This window comes from Musa acuminata, chromosome BXJ1-2 (assembly GCF_036884655.1).
Source record: "Musa acuminata AAA Group cultivar baxijiao chromosome BXJ1-2, Cavendish_Baxijiao_AAA, whole genome shotgun sequence".
NCBI classification, from domain to species: Eukaryota; Viridiplantae; Streptophyta; class Magnoliopsida; order Zingiberales; family Musaceae; genus Musa; species Musa acuminata.
In genome coordinates, this window is record NC_088328.1 from 21,999,982 (window position 1) to 22,014,845 (window position 14,864).

The 14,864-nt window shown below is 40.1% G+C and overlaps 3 protein-coding genes across 5 annotated transcripts; 1 reads left to right on the forward strand and 2 right to left on the reverse strand.

Moving 5' to 3' along the window:
• The first annotated feature begins 624 nt into the window (after positions 1–624).
• Positions 625–3,371, forward strand: LOC135598489 (endoglucanase 12-like). The gene is made up of 5 exons (XM_065092340.1): positions 625–1,266; positions 1,461–1,768; positions 1,853–2,450; positions 2,522–2,694; positions 2,767–3,371. Exons 1-5 carry the CDS (start codon positions 897–899, stop codon positions 3,169–3,171), a joined length of 1,854 nt encoding a protein of 617 aa, XP_064948412.1. The 5' UTR covers positions 625–896; the 3' UTR covers positions 3,172–3,371.
• Positions 3,372–3,431: 60 nt separating this feature from the next.
• Positions 3,432–7,883, reverse strand: LOC135598503 (uncharacterized). 2 transcript variants are annotated; one of them, XM_065092364.1, is made up of 6 exons: positions 7,519–7,883; positions 6,211–6,396; positions 5,816–5,932; positions 5,557–5,706; positions 4,793–4,851; positions 3,432–3,728 (listed from the first exon to the last, which is right to left on the reverse strand). In XM_065092364.1, the coding sequence occupies exons 1-6, from the start codon at positions 7,735–7,737 to the stop codon at positions 3,593–3,595; spliced, it is 867 nt and encodes a 288-aa protein (XP_064948436.1). In that variant the 5' UTR covers positions 7,738–7,883; the 3' UTR covers positions 3,432–3,592. The 2 variants fall into 2 exon arrangements, with proteins under 2 accessions (XP_064948436.1, XP_064948441.1); XM_065092369.1 differs by having other exon boundaries at positions 3,548–3,782.
• A 746-nt stretch (positions 7,884–8,629) lies between these two features.
• LOC103972987 (FRIGIDA-like protein 3) lies at positions 8,630–14,193 on the reverse strand. Of its 2 annotated transcripts, none has more exons than XM_009387420.3 (4): positions 14,064–14,193; positions 11,130–12,173; positions 9,438–9,607; positions 8,630–9,244 (listed from the first exon to the last, which is right to left on the reverse strand). In XM_009387420.3, exons 2-4 carry the CDS (start codon positions 12,166–12,168, stop codon positions 8,837–8,839), a joined length of 1,617 nt encoding a protein of 538 aa, XP_009385695.1. In that variant the 5' UTR covers positions 12,169–12,173; positions 14,064–14,193; the 3' UTR covers positions 8,630–8,836. The 2 variants fall into 2 exon arrangements, with proteins under 2 accessions (XP_009385695.1, XP_009385705.1); XM_009387430.3 differs by having other exon boundaries at positions 13,957–14,095.
• Between the last annotated feature and the right edge of the window lie 671 nt (positions 14,194–14,864).

Sequence of the window (14,864 nt, forward strand, 5' to 3'; positions counted from 1 at the left end):
AAAAAAAAGGATCCATCTAATAAAGCACTACTTCTGTATCATAGTACTTAAATGCATAAAAATGTCTACATTTAAGCTGAAAGAGTGTCACCAATCAGCAGCCATTTATACAAATTCCAGTGGTCAGTGACAGATTAGTATTCAACTTAACTCAAGGCAACTCAACTTGTCTTCTCCTTAACCTATACAATCAAGCTTAAAGCAGGTCTAATTTTGTGAGTAAATATGTATTTGTGGCTAAACCAAATTAAAATGATGTCTAATTGAGAGGTGTGTGTGTGACTTCCTAGATTTAGGTAAGACAACACATGCAAGTGCTAGTAATCTACTCCAGAGGTTAAGGTCTCAAGCTCCAAGAACTCTGAATGAGATCAATAGAATACCTGTGTGTGTGTGAGAGAGAGAAGCTTCCATGTTGATTAGTGCTGATTACAGCACTGTTACTACCATTGCTGCACCACATGCCTCATATCTTGTACTAAACTATGACCTCCACCACATGCTTGCAGAGAAACCAGACCTCGTCTCAGAGTTGCTGAAGTCAATCCATCTCCACCGGGCAGCATCAGCCTCCCCCGCTAATGCCGCTTCCTCCCCACAAAAACCAGCAGCTTTCTCCGGCAGACAAGTCCTCTGCAGCAATGATAAAGAAAGACAGTGAGCAAAAGAGAATTGAAAGCAAAGCTTGTAATGCTTGGAAGAAGTTTAAGAAGATCCAACCACTCCTTCACCAAGTCAACCATCTCCTTCTTTCTTACCCGTAGTTTCCAAAGGAAAAGGACAAGAAAACAACCCCTGTGGCATATTAAGGGGAAGAGGAGTTTGCATCTCTGTGATTAGAGAAGTTAGCTTCCGAAACAGCTCAATCTTCTCCTCGTCCATCATCCAAGGCCAGGATGCATTCCATGAACCACTGGGGTGGCTCGTTCGAGATCCATGACCCGACGACGGACGACGAGCACAGCCGTAACATGGACTTGGACCGGGCGGCGCTGTCGCGGCAGCAGCTCGACGAGACGCAGCAGAGCTGGCTGCTGGGGCCGCAGGAGGCCAAGAAGAAGGACAAGTACGTCGATCTGGGGTGCATGGTCGTCAAGCGCAAGGTGTTGAAATGGACGTTCTACGCCGTTCTGATCGCCTTCGTCGTCATTGGCGTTCCCATCACCATCGCCAAGTCGATCCCCAAGCACAAGAAAGCGCCGCCGCCGCCCGATCGGTACACGGAGGCCCTCCACAAGGCCTTGATGTTCTTCAATGCACAGAAATGTAAGGCTTGCTTGCTCTGTTTCTTCTCCTCCTCTGTTGCTCAGCTGGTGTGATTGGCAGCGGACTTGAATTCTGATTCATGATCTCAATAGCTACATGTCCTGTTGTCTTGGCCGAAACCATTCAAATTGCAATTGCCTTCATCCATGGAAGAAGGCTTGACATTTAGCTGCGTGTTTGCGTTGACTCATCAGCCGGTCGCTTGCCGAAGAACAACGGCGTACCATGGCGTGGAGATTCTGGCCTCAAAGATGGCTCTGAAGAAACCGACGTGAAGGGCGGCCTCGTCGGAGGATACTACGACGCCGGCGACAACATCAAGTTCCATTTCCCCATGGCGTTCTCCATGACGCTGCTGAGTTGGTCGGTGATAGAGTACAGCGACAAGTACAAGGACATCGGAGAGTACGACCACGTCCGGGAGCTCATCAAATGGGGAACCGACTACCTGCTCAAGACCTTCAATTCCTCTGCCACCACCATCACCAAGATATACAGCCAGGTATCTCTCTCTTCTTCCGCATCAAACCCATAGGAGCATACTTCCATGGATGTTCCTGACACCAACTGCTCGTTGAATGACCAGGTGGGCGGAGCTACGAATGACTCGGCCTCGCCCGACGACCACTACTGCTGGATGCGGCCCGAGGACATGGACTACACTCGTCCGGTGCAGACAGCCAACTCCGCCCCGGACCTGGGCGGCGAGGTGGCCGCGGCTCTGGCCGCCGCCTCCATCGTCTTCCGCGACGACGGCGCCTACTCGCAGAAGCTCCTCAAGGGCGCGGCCGTGGTCTATAAGTTCGCCCGCGATCCCGGCCACCGCACGCCGTACAGCCGGGGGAACCGCTACATCCAGCCGTTCTACAACTCGACGGGGTACTGGGACGAGTACATGTGGAGCGCGGCGTGGATGTTCTACGCCAGCGGCAACAAGAGCTACATCCAGTTCGCCACCGACCCGAGGCTGCCCAAGAACGCCATGGCCTTCTTGCAGATCCCGGATTTGGGGGTGTTCAGCTGGGACAACAAGCTCCCCGGCGCGCAGCTATTGTTGACGAGGCTGAGGCTGTTCTTGAATCCGGGATATCCGTACGAGGAGAGCCTGAGTGGGTATCACAACACCACCGGGATCAACATGTGCATGAAGCTGCAGAGATTCAACGTCTTCAACTTCACCCCAGGTACTGGATCGATCCATATGGCGCTGAGATTACAGCTTTGGGGTGCTCATATGGCGGTATGGGTTGCGCAGGTGGGTTGATCGAGCTCAACCATGGCCGGCCTCAGCCACTACAGTATGCTGTCACTGCTGCCTTCCTCGCCTCCCTGTATGCCGATTACTTGGACGCTGCTAATATTCCCGGGTACTACTGCGGCCCCTACTACTTCTCCGCCGACAGCCTCCGTAGCTTCGCCACCTCCCAGGTTTGTCTTCCTTTCGACTCTCTCTCTCTCCTCCTCCTCCATGGATGTCATCATTTCTTCGTCTGTGAACAGGTGAACTACATCTTAGGAGACAATCCGATGAAGATGAGCTACGTGGTGGGGTACGGCCGGAACTACCCCAAGCACGTCCACCACCGCGGCGCGTCGATCCCGCACAACGGGGTGAAGTACTCGTGCACAGGCGGGTGGAAGTGGAGGGACGCCAAGACGGCGAACCCCAACACCATCACCGGGGCGATGGTCGGCGGGCCCGACCGGTTCGACCGCTTCTCCGACTCGCGGCCGAACTACAACTACACCGAGCCTACGTTGGCGGGTAACGCAGGCCTTGTCGCGGCGCTGGTGTCGCTGACGAGCACCAGCAGCAGCTCTGGCGTCGACACGAACACCATTTTCTCTGCAGTGCCGCCGCTGTACCCTGGATCGCCGCCGCCGCCGGCGCCATGGAAGCCTTGAATGCAGAGGAATGTGCGAGTCTTCTTCATGGGCATGCATTTATTGGTCTGTTTCTGTGTACAAAATATGCTCATCTCCAAGCTGAGTTCCTATTTGCAATTTGACATGACATGTTTGTAGTGCAAAAAGGGGTCATTTGAAGAACCCAAGACAGAATCTACTTTAAGACTCAAACAGATATATCATATCTATTTCTCCTACTTGCTTCTGATAAATTTTCATTAATCCAAAATAGAGTTCTGCTTATGACTGTTTCAATCTTGAATCAAAATATTGGCAATTCATTTCTTCTACCAAGAATGAAAATAATGAGATATGGATTGTCTTTATCCCACGAGACAGAACAAAAATTGAGAGGACCTAATTGGCTTCCCTATAGGCAGAATATACAGAAAAATCTTTTGGCAACAAAGTTTGGAAATCAATCTAAGTAAAAGAGAGTCACAATTTTCCTCATGTTCTTTGCTTCTTGGCAGGTTTCCATGAGCAATTTGCTGTCATGAAATGCAAAGCATATCACTTGCTGTACCTTTGACAGTATATCCATATTGCACAGCCTGTTGTTTCAGTAATCACAGTATTAGCATGGCATCATTAGAACCAAGAAAAGCCTACAATAAAACAAATCATACTATTAAGGACATGTAGGGAAGAAACAATATTTTCCTTTTAAATTCTCATCAAGGTAATCAATTGACATATCTAAAAGTTGCACCAGAATTTGTCTTTGTACTTGAGACAGACCACAAATAGAGATAAATTATGTCCCACCAGAGACCAATATCTGATGCTCAACCCTAGTACACCTTATTGCACAGTATAAGAAAGGATTAACTTTGCCTATTTGCCATTCAGAACTTTCAAACACAGAATACATCTTATGTTTGTGAAGTGCATGTTTGAAATATGCTATTGTGTGTGATTGGTTTTAAAGGACATCAACATCAGATTGTTTTAGAACCAACAATAGGTTCCCACAAAACAATTGACAAAGGTGAAAAATAATGTTTATACTATATTTTCAAAATGTAAAGGAAAAGGCAAATTTAAAATGATTAAAAAGATTAAAACGAGGTTAACTATATCAAAACCATTCAGTTCAATGATATTGATGGAATCTAACATACGGGTATATGGCCATATATGTACTTTGAAATAACATGATTACAAATATGGCATTTTAATAGTTTTGACTGGAAAATCTATTTGGATAAATTGAAGAATTTATTAAAACAAAATTAGAATGTTTTCATGTCATACTGAATTCTTCCACAGTGAACAACTGGCATTACTGCATTAGTTCAGTCAACTGACTAGCAGCCAAAATGTGAAATAATTGGAGTGTGAGGTAATGTAGCTGACAACTATCTTCTTGAGTTAAAACCTGCCAAGACTGATCTAAAAGATCTGAATAAAGAGTGATAAAATACAATTTGCAAACAATCTTTTTAACAGTCCTTTGTAATTGTTTAACATTATTAAATATCATAGTAACTGGAATCTTTTAAAAAATTGGCATCAATATAAAAACCCACGGTGATTCGGTGAGAAGTTCCAATCATTATTGTAAGACAAATTACTAGTCATAGTTATAAAAGAAACATGGTGGCACAAAAAATACCTGCTAGCTTCAATCAATGGCAAGTGATCGTATTGGGGTTTCTCAATCACATTTTGTACCTGAAATGTTTATAATAAATGAAGTATTAGATCAACATATCAAAATTTCAATAAAAGAAGTTTAAAAAGAATAATATAAACATGAATTTTATTTTCATACAATGAAATGAAAAAAACAAAGAAAGCACCTTTATTGTAGAACAAGCATAATACAAGGAAATACAATGCTAATATCTATAAGATCGCCTAAGAGGAACAGTTCTTCTAATAAGTTTAATTTATTCATCAAGTTGGTAAATCTCATGCATTTATACCCATGAGAATTGCAAACACAAGTATAAACCTGCATTTTCAAATGACCACAATAAGAAAATGAGACTCCAAATTAACAACAAAAAAGATTCAACAAGAAGACCAAACCCAAGATGCGTTATGAATAATTTAAAATAAAATAAAGTATACTCATAACTTCAAGAAAATCACACAGCCTAGACCTCGCGCAAATTCAGGATGCTAAAAGACTGATTATACCATTATCAATAAGCTCTAAACAATCTCCTTACTTTTCACTCAGTACCTCTACTATCATGTCTTTAATATAGTCAAAACAGTCAATTGATCTTCTATTCATGTCCGACATTTATTCTTAGGGGAAGCAAGTAGCAACAAAAATTTAGATACATGAAAATGTATAAGTCTGGTGCAACAACAAGGGAAGATACAAATTGTCCTCTCATGAACAAATATCATTCACAAAAGACTTACTTTAGACAACAACTCCTGACTCTCAGGTGGCTGCATTTTTAGGCTCTGAGGCAAGATTACAGTAAGCAACTCTGGCTTTTCTGCTCTTAAAGCACCTCTGATAACAGCCGCATTAGTTCCAGAAGCCCCTGAAGTAAAAATATGATTCTTCTGCAATGAAATTATGAAGTTTTCAAGAATCAAGATCTGTAACCGAGTTAAAAGGGAACCAGAGAGAATCTGAAACTGACAAGACATGGCAGTAAAGAGAGAACCATACAGTTATAACCATCGCATAACTGAGAATCTCGATTAGTTGCTGATGCATAAACCCCATATTACGAGTCCCAAAGAATCCAATTGATCTGGGCCCTTGCTGTTGAATAGCTAACAATTCCTGGAAAATTCATGTCAAGATCAAAATACACTCAGCAATAACAAAAAATTTTGCCATTAGCATTATAGAACAGAAGCTGCAAACAAAAAAGAAATAATCTATTTACTTCAACTACAAGTCTTGTCTGCATACTCCAATTGGAACAATTAAATTGTGACTATATAAATGAATCTACTAATCTTGATAATTGAATTTGAGAGATACCAGAGCTCATAGACACTTCTCTAAAGCAAATCATTAGGCTATGGGAGCTCTTTTCCTATTATTGAATAAAATACCTGTAAATAATCAATATCAGGAATTGGCTTGTACTCTGACACGAGGACTGTGCTTGAACCCTCAACAACAGACTGTGCTTGTGTTGGAACTTGGACACCATTCTCGTCTGATGACCCAGATGTAAGTTCCCCATCCCAATCTTGAATACTCCCATTGCTGTCTCTTCTCGTATATCCACAGTGCCACTATGCCAGTACATAGAAAAATTTTAAAGTCCCTGGTCGTAAATTATCAGTGAAAACCAAATATTTACAATATCGAATCATATAGATGCATAAACGGGAAATTTTTATTTTTCTCAGTCCCTGGTAGTTGTAGAAGATGTTACATAAAAATCATTCTCATTTCAACATCTTCTACAACTATAACCCAGACCAATCCTTTAACTAAAGCAGAAAGTTCTCATCTACTAATAAGAAATTTTTTGTCTGATATGCATTATTACCACTAATAACACATTACAATACATTCAAAAGATGTTAAAAGTTATAAGACATAATGAATTGAACAACAGACAAATATCAGGTTACATCTTAACATCTGTTGATATGCCCATAACACACACCAACTAGTTAAAATCCTATGAGTCTCAGTCCAATCCTTGGATCAGGATTGTTCAAAACTTGAAATCTAGATTTCGAGTCCAAATTGTGGAATTATAAGAGCCTAATAACATTTTCACAACTACAGATTTCTGACATTACAAAATCAAATTAGAGCTGACTAAGAATCCACTTAGTCAATCATGGAGTCTTTTCAAATTAGGGTTTTGCTTGATAAAAGAGAAGAGTTTGGTGATTATGATATAATTTGATCAAAAGGCTCCTTGATGTTTCATGGATACGGAAATATGAACGAGAGAATCATAGTAGGAAGCACATTCAAATGTAAAATCACATAAAAATTTTAACAAAAAATCTTCAAGAATCACCATAATTGGAATGATTCATCTTGGATATGCAATAGCATGAAGCCCAAAACATCACATGAAAGAATATACATTGAAACGAATCTACCAACTGAAACTGATGAAACAGATAGAGTTAGTCAAATTCACCAATTAGTAATCTTCCGAAGGTAAAATTTTTTGCGTCATAACATTACCCACTAGAAAAATACCATCGAAATCTAACAAGGGTATAGATGGAAACAAGGATACAAGAACGGAAAACCCCACTCGTCGTAGATAAAAGATCAGAACTTGATTACGTTTTAAGCATATGTAGAGTCTCAACGAAAATACAAGAAACAGATCTACGGAAGCACGGACCAATGCTAGAAGGAAAAGTTAGGAGTCAAAAGATTACCGCAGTTCCAGAGCGGGGATTGCCAAGCGCAAAATGCAGTCTTTTGCCATCAACCCATGTGGAATCGAGCGAATAGCCGACGAAGGAGCCAAGAAAGGTAGGGATTCGAGAGGCGTCGCCGCTGGCTCTGGGGCCCAACGCTAGGGACGACGCGGGCAGATAAATAGCCGGGGCTGGAGGCCGCATGAAAAGCCCCAAAGGAGGAGTAGAGGAAATCATCCCTTCTTCCTCTTCTTCTTCTTCCTACCACCCTTACGAGTCCTATATCCAAAGCCTGGAAGTGCTAGAGAGGTGAGACTCTCCAAGATTTGGGGGACGGAGGCGGATGGAGAAGGAGAAGAGAAGAGATAGGAGAAGGGGCAGAGTTGTGGTTTTACGGTTCCACCTCGTATATATATTCTACATCCTTTTCTACGTCTCTAATCCGTCAAACGGATTCGGATACACGGGAAGGAAATCGGAAAGATATTTTACTTTCTCGCCTCATCTTTTCGGCCGCGGAGATCTTTTGGGCTAACTCTGTCCGGTGGGGCCCATTACAACCCAAATATTGGGCTGATCGTATACGCCCTCAAATAATAGACAAAGAATTGGCTTCTTATCGATCTTGAATTCCTGCACAAAGGAATGAAAACAATAGTGCTGCCACCAAATTGCATCATTGGGTGTAGTTTTGATGGCACAGCGGATTAGTTTGTAGAGATTGCAACTGCTTTTACACATGAGTTTGACAACAAATGTCGATCGAATTACCTTTCATTGTGGCAATGAGACAATAGAAATTTTTGGAAGACAAATTGGCAATGATACAGCGACTGATAGAATAAAAGAGTCAGAGAGATTGGCTACTAATGCTCAACAATGAATAAAACAACTTTGGACAAGCACTAGAGATACTGACAGTGAAAGGATCAGCTGTAGTTGCCGTCAAGCAACCAAAAAAGAAGAAAGCCAATGAAACAAAAAGCATTCTATATTTGGAAGCAGCCAAAAAAATGTGAAGCTCCTCAGGTCAGATAAAATCATGATCACCATACCCATACAGATTAAAATTCCCCTTAGATCAAACAGCAAAAATTTCAGACACTGCATCGAAGTACCAAATCAAACCTAGGCGATCAAACTGGATACTAGAAATATATGTCAATCAGTCGATAGCATATAAACACATAAGCTTCAACTGTTGAACATGGTGATACACTTCCAACATAATAAACAGACTAATCTTCTGGCTACAAATTTAGTTAACATATATTAGGTACACTAAGGACTAAAAGCTACTTGTTAGAAGATATCATGATTCCTGCAGCTTTCTCCATTAATAAAGATAGGCGGTCTGGTACTGGACCTGGTGGACATTACCATAGAACGTGGAATGTGTGCGGGGGATGGTATATGGCGCAGAACCCATTGGCGTAGGATGATGAGTTTCAGCAGCATAGACGTACTGCCTATCATATGCGTATGGGTACCTCTCAAAGGGTGATCGATGGAAGCTTTTGTCAGGCATGATGTTAATACGAGGGTAAATGCTGCCATTGGCACGGGGCCTCTTGGTTTGCGGCTTTGCAGCTTCAGCAGCCCTCCTCTTGTCGGCCTTTGCCTTCTCTAGCAGAAGGATGCGCTTCTGAAGCGGATCAACAGGGTATTGCTCCTCAAGTTTGTGCTCTTCAATGCATTTGATGACCGCTTTAAGGGCAGATAGTTCCCGTTCATTCATTTCATTCTGATATAGAATCAGTCAAATAAATTGACATATACTTGTGACAGAAACATTCAGTAGCTTCAAGTCAGATAAATATAAAAGTGTAAGCGGAGAAGAAGCAACAATCAGAAGTCATCAGATAAAGCAAAAATATTTTGCAGGTGGCAAGATATGTCAAGTACAAAATTATAACAAGTTAGAGAAGAAATAAGACCTGCGCACCAGGAGACATGCTTCCGGCTTTGACCTGTGAAACTTTTTTCGCCTCCTTCAGATATGCTTTAAGTAATGGCACTGGTGGAAATTGTTCTGTGAGTTTAAATGCATAGGCAAGATTAACGGCCTCAATTTGCCTCCCACTATTCAGTAGAACTTCAATCAAACCTACGAATCAATAGTTCCAATCAGCAGATGTGACATGGAAAAATAAAGAATCAATTATATGCATCAGATTATCAGTGTGCTAATACATATTAGATACTATACAGACTTTTAAGCAAAAAGATGTCAGTGGGATGTGACAAAAGAAACTCAAAAAATAACTGACAAGGTAAAAAGGTAACATGGTTCCTCAAAGGACTTGAGATATTATCCTATGGGACACTAAAATCAAACCATTGCAAAAGCTCATTTATCAAAGCCTGAAAAATAATAACCAGGGAAGGAAAAACACCATGAAGCTGGGGTAAATAGTATAAAGGTGATCAAGCTGGGTTGACATTACAATCCTAAAGTGCAGTCACCACTTAAAGATTTTCCTGGCAAACATTTTTTACATTAAAAAGCATATAAATAAATAACTAATAATTACTTTAATAAGCAGGAAACATTCACAAGCAGATTAAAACTGAACATAAGCTAACTGATTTTAAAAAGCTAGTATAATTGCCTCTGATCCTTCAATAATTGCCTTTCAGAGACAACATGAAGTCACAAACTGCACAGAACTGGGTAAGTCACAAATGTATCTTTGTTGCAAATAAGATGTCGTACAACTTCACCAAAAATTATTATCAATAGTGAAAATAAATAAACTGATTGACTACTTCAAGTGCAATGCAACACCTGGAATCACAGTGACTACTTTATATAGTGGTAAACACCGGCAATACTGGTCCTAAGTCCAGATGAAAAAGGGTTGCATTAGGCCCCTAACAACCAAGGTAAACCTGTCAGATCTCATTAACATGAATGTTAATGGATTTGGATTGATTTGGTATGTATGTTGACTAGTTAAAAAGCAATATATGCAAAAAATTTGCATTACTGAATATTTGAATATTGAATATTTAGATGGATGTTAGGAATTATTAGGTAAGATAAGAAAATAAATATTTTTATTTCTGAACAATTAGGTTTAGCTTTGAATGAGGATAAAGTGAGGAACAATTATTTAATATGGTATGGCATGTGGATATCTATGGATGTTGTACTAGTAATTATGGATTGAAAAGAGGTAAAGGGAGGTCTAGAAAGACTTTATTAGAAACTATGAACAAAGACATATTTAGATTCATGCAGACGATCCCAAATAAATGAGATATTACAATTCTATTATTGTTGTTTAGTTAGTGGTACTATTTATGAATTTTAATTTAATAAAAATATTCACATCAGAATTCATCCCCATTAAAAGTTTGGCAAAATCGAACTATTGATTGATGAGACTAGTTGTTTATGTTCTCCATTATCATCATGAACACAGGTTTAACAATCATGATCTAAACATGATGCTAGTGATATCTTTCAATAGTTGTAAATGGAAGACTACTAGTTTTAAAAAGACATGATAATGTATGAGGACGTGGAGAAAAATAGCAAATTCAACACTGAATTATCATCTATAACAAACATAACTTATCTCATTCTACGAATGTCAATATGACCAAATTAATGTATGGACAACCTGGCATTTTATGCGACAAACCAAGTGAACGACACAAGTTAACAGTTTGACGGCGCCGTGTAACAGCTGGAATAAGTTTGCAGATTTCATCTTGATCAAATTGTGAATCAATATCAAAAGTAGCCAAAAGCTGTAGAAATGCATGTGCTTCCAATGAGTTTCCACTAGTGGCTTCAATGTCAAGTTGATCCAACTTTGGCTTCCATTCTTTAGCTATCACCTTTGCTTTCTCTTTGATATCTGATGTAAGTCTTTGGTTATCAAAAAGGGAATCTGGTACACCATCAGCCAACAGTTGTTCAAGAGATTCCATTAACATGAGACAAGTCCTTCGCAGGCCCAATAGGCTTACATCTTTTTTTCCATCTGAACTTAGAATTTCTCCAGCATAGAAGCCTTTCAAGGAATCTAAAACCAAGCTGAAAGGATTGGCTGCACGTTTTAATGCCACCGGAATTTCCTCACGTATAGAGATTACGTTTTTATGATTATCTGAAATGAATTTATGTAGTCCTTGTGCATCCATTTCTTCACATAGTTTCATCAGCTCTGTAGGTGGCTCAATGCACACACTTCCTTTTTCTGCAGGACATACATCTTCCATGCCAGATTTGGCAGCTCCAACACCAGAGTTTTCTTTTAAAATAGGATCAGTCATGCTGTTGTTCACCCCCTTAACAACAGGTTCCAAAGAAGAAGTTCCATGTTTATCAAACAAAACAGATAGAGCAGCATCTCTTTTTTCCTGCAACCGTTCCAGAGATGCAAGCTCCTTGGCCACAACAGCAGTCTCCTGCTTCTCCAACATTTGCTGGGCTTCAGTGACTTCTGTAACATATTCTTTTTCCTGATCCTCCAACTCGTCAAACCTTGTCTTTAGAGACTTCTCGAGTCCATGAAAATGTTCTTCAAGTTCTTTCCATTTTAAGTTCAAGGATATGGCACTGTGACGCTCAAGTTCAGCAAATGCCTGTTGTAACTGCTGTATTTTTGATGTTGTAGAATCAAAAAGTGTTGCAACTGATTGTGCATCATCCATAGTTCCTGCCAAAAGCAGAAAAAAGATGCTTATGTATCAAGCAGACAAAGTGAACATGTTCAAAATTGCATCAGATATGGTACATAATTGAAGAACTTCTGACACAAGCAGTCACCAAAGCACATATACAAGTAGCAATTTGTCTGATGAAAGAAACAGTAATCACTTAACCACCTGAAGAGCAAAAACAGTAGATGGTAATAGCAGACTGCTAACAAATTATTCTTTTACAAAAAAAAATGTTTTGCAAAACCTGGTCACTAAAACAATAAATGATATTTGCAGACTGCTTAATATTTCACGTTTCTCTAAAAGTTGTTGTTTATTTAATGAACAATATTTCCTCTTCTTTGTGAATAAATAGCCAGATCATGAAGTTAGCACCAAGTAGTTAACTCTCAACATGTATCAGCCATATTGCACAACACACATCATGCCAATTGATGGCCAGCACCGATCCCAAGGTGTCATACATAAAAGGGTTTTAAAGATTTGTAGGGATGATCAGTTCAAGGAGTCTCAGATAAGTTTTGGAAATTTTTGGATAAGGTTCAAGTGTTACAGAACTCATGTAATTAAGATTTACTGGCACAACAGCATGTGGCATATCCGCAAAATATGAATTGAACCAACAAAAGGCAAAGACACAGAATCTCACTGGTACTTGTGTCCTTGTGTTAGCTAAACGTTCAATTGGATACCTAGAAACTTGCAAGGCTAAGCTGGTGGGTTACTCTAACCCAGTGTATTTGTTTTTTATCTTATGAGCTTGACCTATTAAGAACAGCATGAGATCAAAAGTTACAGGCATTTCCAAGGACACCAACACATATTTGGATGATTCAAGGAATGCCAAGGTGTAAGTTTTTCACCTCGTTCATATGTTGATAACAATTGTGACTGATCAAAAAGAAAGAAAGAAAAAAAGGGTCAAATATTCACAAATCATTCGCTTATTCTGTTTGGACTTTAAGTACATAAAGTCATATTATCCTTGTTTGACAATAAACAAGCACAATTCCTTCATAGCAGCTTTTCATGGAAACCATTATTCGTTAAATATCCTTCAACAAGACATAAGATCTGGATTCAAATGTCTTACATATTTACCATATTGTATAAAAGAAAAAAACTAATCTTATCAGTAATTGTAACACCCTGGTTTAATCCCACATCCGAAGTGGGTTAAGGATAAGCATCCCATCAAGTCTGGTCGTGACACCTAATACAAGCTCCAATAGGATTGAAAGATCAAGATTTCAGAACCACATTTTTACACTGACAAGCTTAGAAAGATCACTTTCTAGCAGAGCCCAACCTCTCCTGACTCGTCACTTTCTCAAATAAAAAAAAATTCCATTTTACACTTAACACTTCTTCGGACACTCAGATAACCTACCTATACCGCCAGAAATAGCAAGTAATCTGCATCTCCAGCCTCAAAACCAACGCCATCATCTACTAACACACTTACACTGGAAAAGGAAAGAAGCAAGACAAATCCAACCAAGTCAAGCACACAAATGCTCCAAGCCACATCATAGGGCTTCATTCTCAATTTATAACTACAAACAAGGGTTGCCTAGTGCACGAGACTCCCATAAATGTGAGTTCTGCACATACCCTTGCAAGCAGGGAGGCTCTTTAACTTCGATTCATGACTAAACCCTAAAGAACATACAAAACCAATTGCCGGCCTCACCACACCGAATTCCAGAGCCCATCACAACACACACCGGAACACCACCACAACCCATCATCCATTCTCCAAGAAACCCTACTCCTTACCTCAAATCCACCAAAACCGGTACCGGAAAAACGGATCCAACCACGAATCCACCCGCATAGGGGGCAAACACCGCGAAGCAAGCGAGAGATTCGGAGGGAGAACTCACAGGAACCAGCGGCTGTCGAGATCACGAGATCGGACCGAGATGGAGCAGCGAGCGGGAGCTGCAGCCCATCCACATGGCTAACCGATGCAAGGAATAGAGAGCGAAAGAGGCCGATGACGACGGATGCTTGTCCTTTATGTATCACAGAGACCACCAAAGCGCGGGTATACGACGACATCACAGCCGCCCATATTCAGATCGACGGCTGGTGTGGTCGTGGACGGTAGCCATTGGATTGTTGCGCTTGTCGTGATGGCTTTGATGGGCCCGTGATGTGGTGCATTTGCGGTCCATGTGACCATGTCGTGTTCATGGACATGAGCTACCATTGTGGTCTAGTGCTTGTCACTGTTACCAACAAATATATATATATATATATATATATATATATATATATATATATATATATATATCGATTTAATTTCATATCAATAAATAATTTAGAATCATCGAGTTATTATTCCATCAAATTGAATCATGATGAGGTAATAATATTTGTGTGACATATGTGTTATTCATTTTATTGATGCACTAATTTTAATACGCCCGAAAACTAAACAATTTTACATGTGTTATATTTCTGATGAATTCAACTGGTTTTAGTTTCTCAAATGATGTTCTTTGCATGGTTGATTAATGACTAATTGGTTAAGTTTTATATCAATTTTCTATGATAAATCAAATATTAATTTGATGCTCCCTATGATATGTGTAGCCACCATCTGATGTGCTCATAAAATTTTATATCATGATAATGTACAAATAGAAGAAAACTAAAAAAAAATAAATTTCCATCTCACA

What these genes read in the sequence shown, in the direction of transcription:
- LOC135598489 (XM_065092340.1), top strand. Translation starts at nt 897, where the DNA reads ATGCATTCCATGAACCACTGGGGTGGCTCGTTCGAGATCCATGACCCG. An exon ending in CGTCTTCAACTTCACCCCAG is followed by an intron (nt 2,451 to 2,521) that starts GTACTGGATCGA and finishes TGGGTTGCGCAG; the next exon opens with GTGGGTTGATCGAGCTCAAC. An exon ending in GTAGCTTCGCCACCTCCCAG is followed by an intron (nt 2,695 to 2,766) that starts GTTTGTCTTCCT and finishes GTCTGTGAACAG; the next exon opens with GTGAACTACATCTTAGGAGA.
- LOC135598503 (XM_065092364.1), bottom strand. Translation starts at nt 7,737, where the DNA reads ATGATTTCCTCTACTCCTCCTTTGGGGCTTTTCATGCGGCCTCCAGCC. An exon ending in ATCCCCGCTCTGGAACTGCG is followed by an intron (nt 6,397 to 7,518) that starts GTAATCTTTTGA and finishes GTACTGGCATAG; the next exon opens with TGGCACTGTGGATATACGAG. An exon ending in CTGATATTGATTATTTACAG is followed by an intron (nt 5,933 to 6,210) that starts GTATTTTATTCA and finishes TGAATTTTCCAG; the next exon opens with GAATTGTTAGCTATTCAACA.
- LOC103972987 (XM_009387420.3), bottom strand. Translation starts at nt 12,168, where the DNA reads ATGGATGATGCACAATCAGTTGCAACACTTTTTGATTCTACAACATCA. An exon ending in TTTGTCGCATAAAATGCCAG is followed by an intron (nt 9,608 to 11,129) that starts GTTGTCCATACA and finishes ATTGATTCGTAG; the next exon opens with GTTTGATTGAAGTTCTACTG. An exon ending in GCATGTCTCCTGGTGCGCAG is followed by an intron (nt 9,245 to 9,437) that starts GTCTTATTTCTT and finishes ATTCTATATCAG; the next exon opens with AATGAAATGAATGAACGGGA.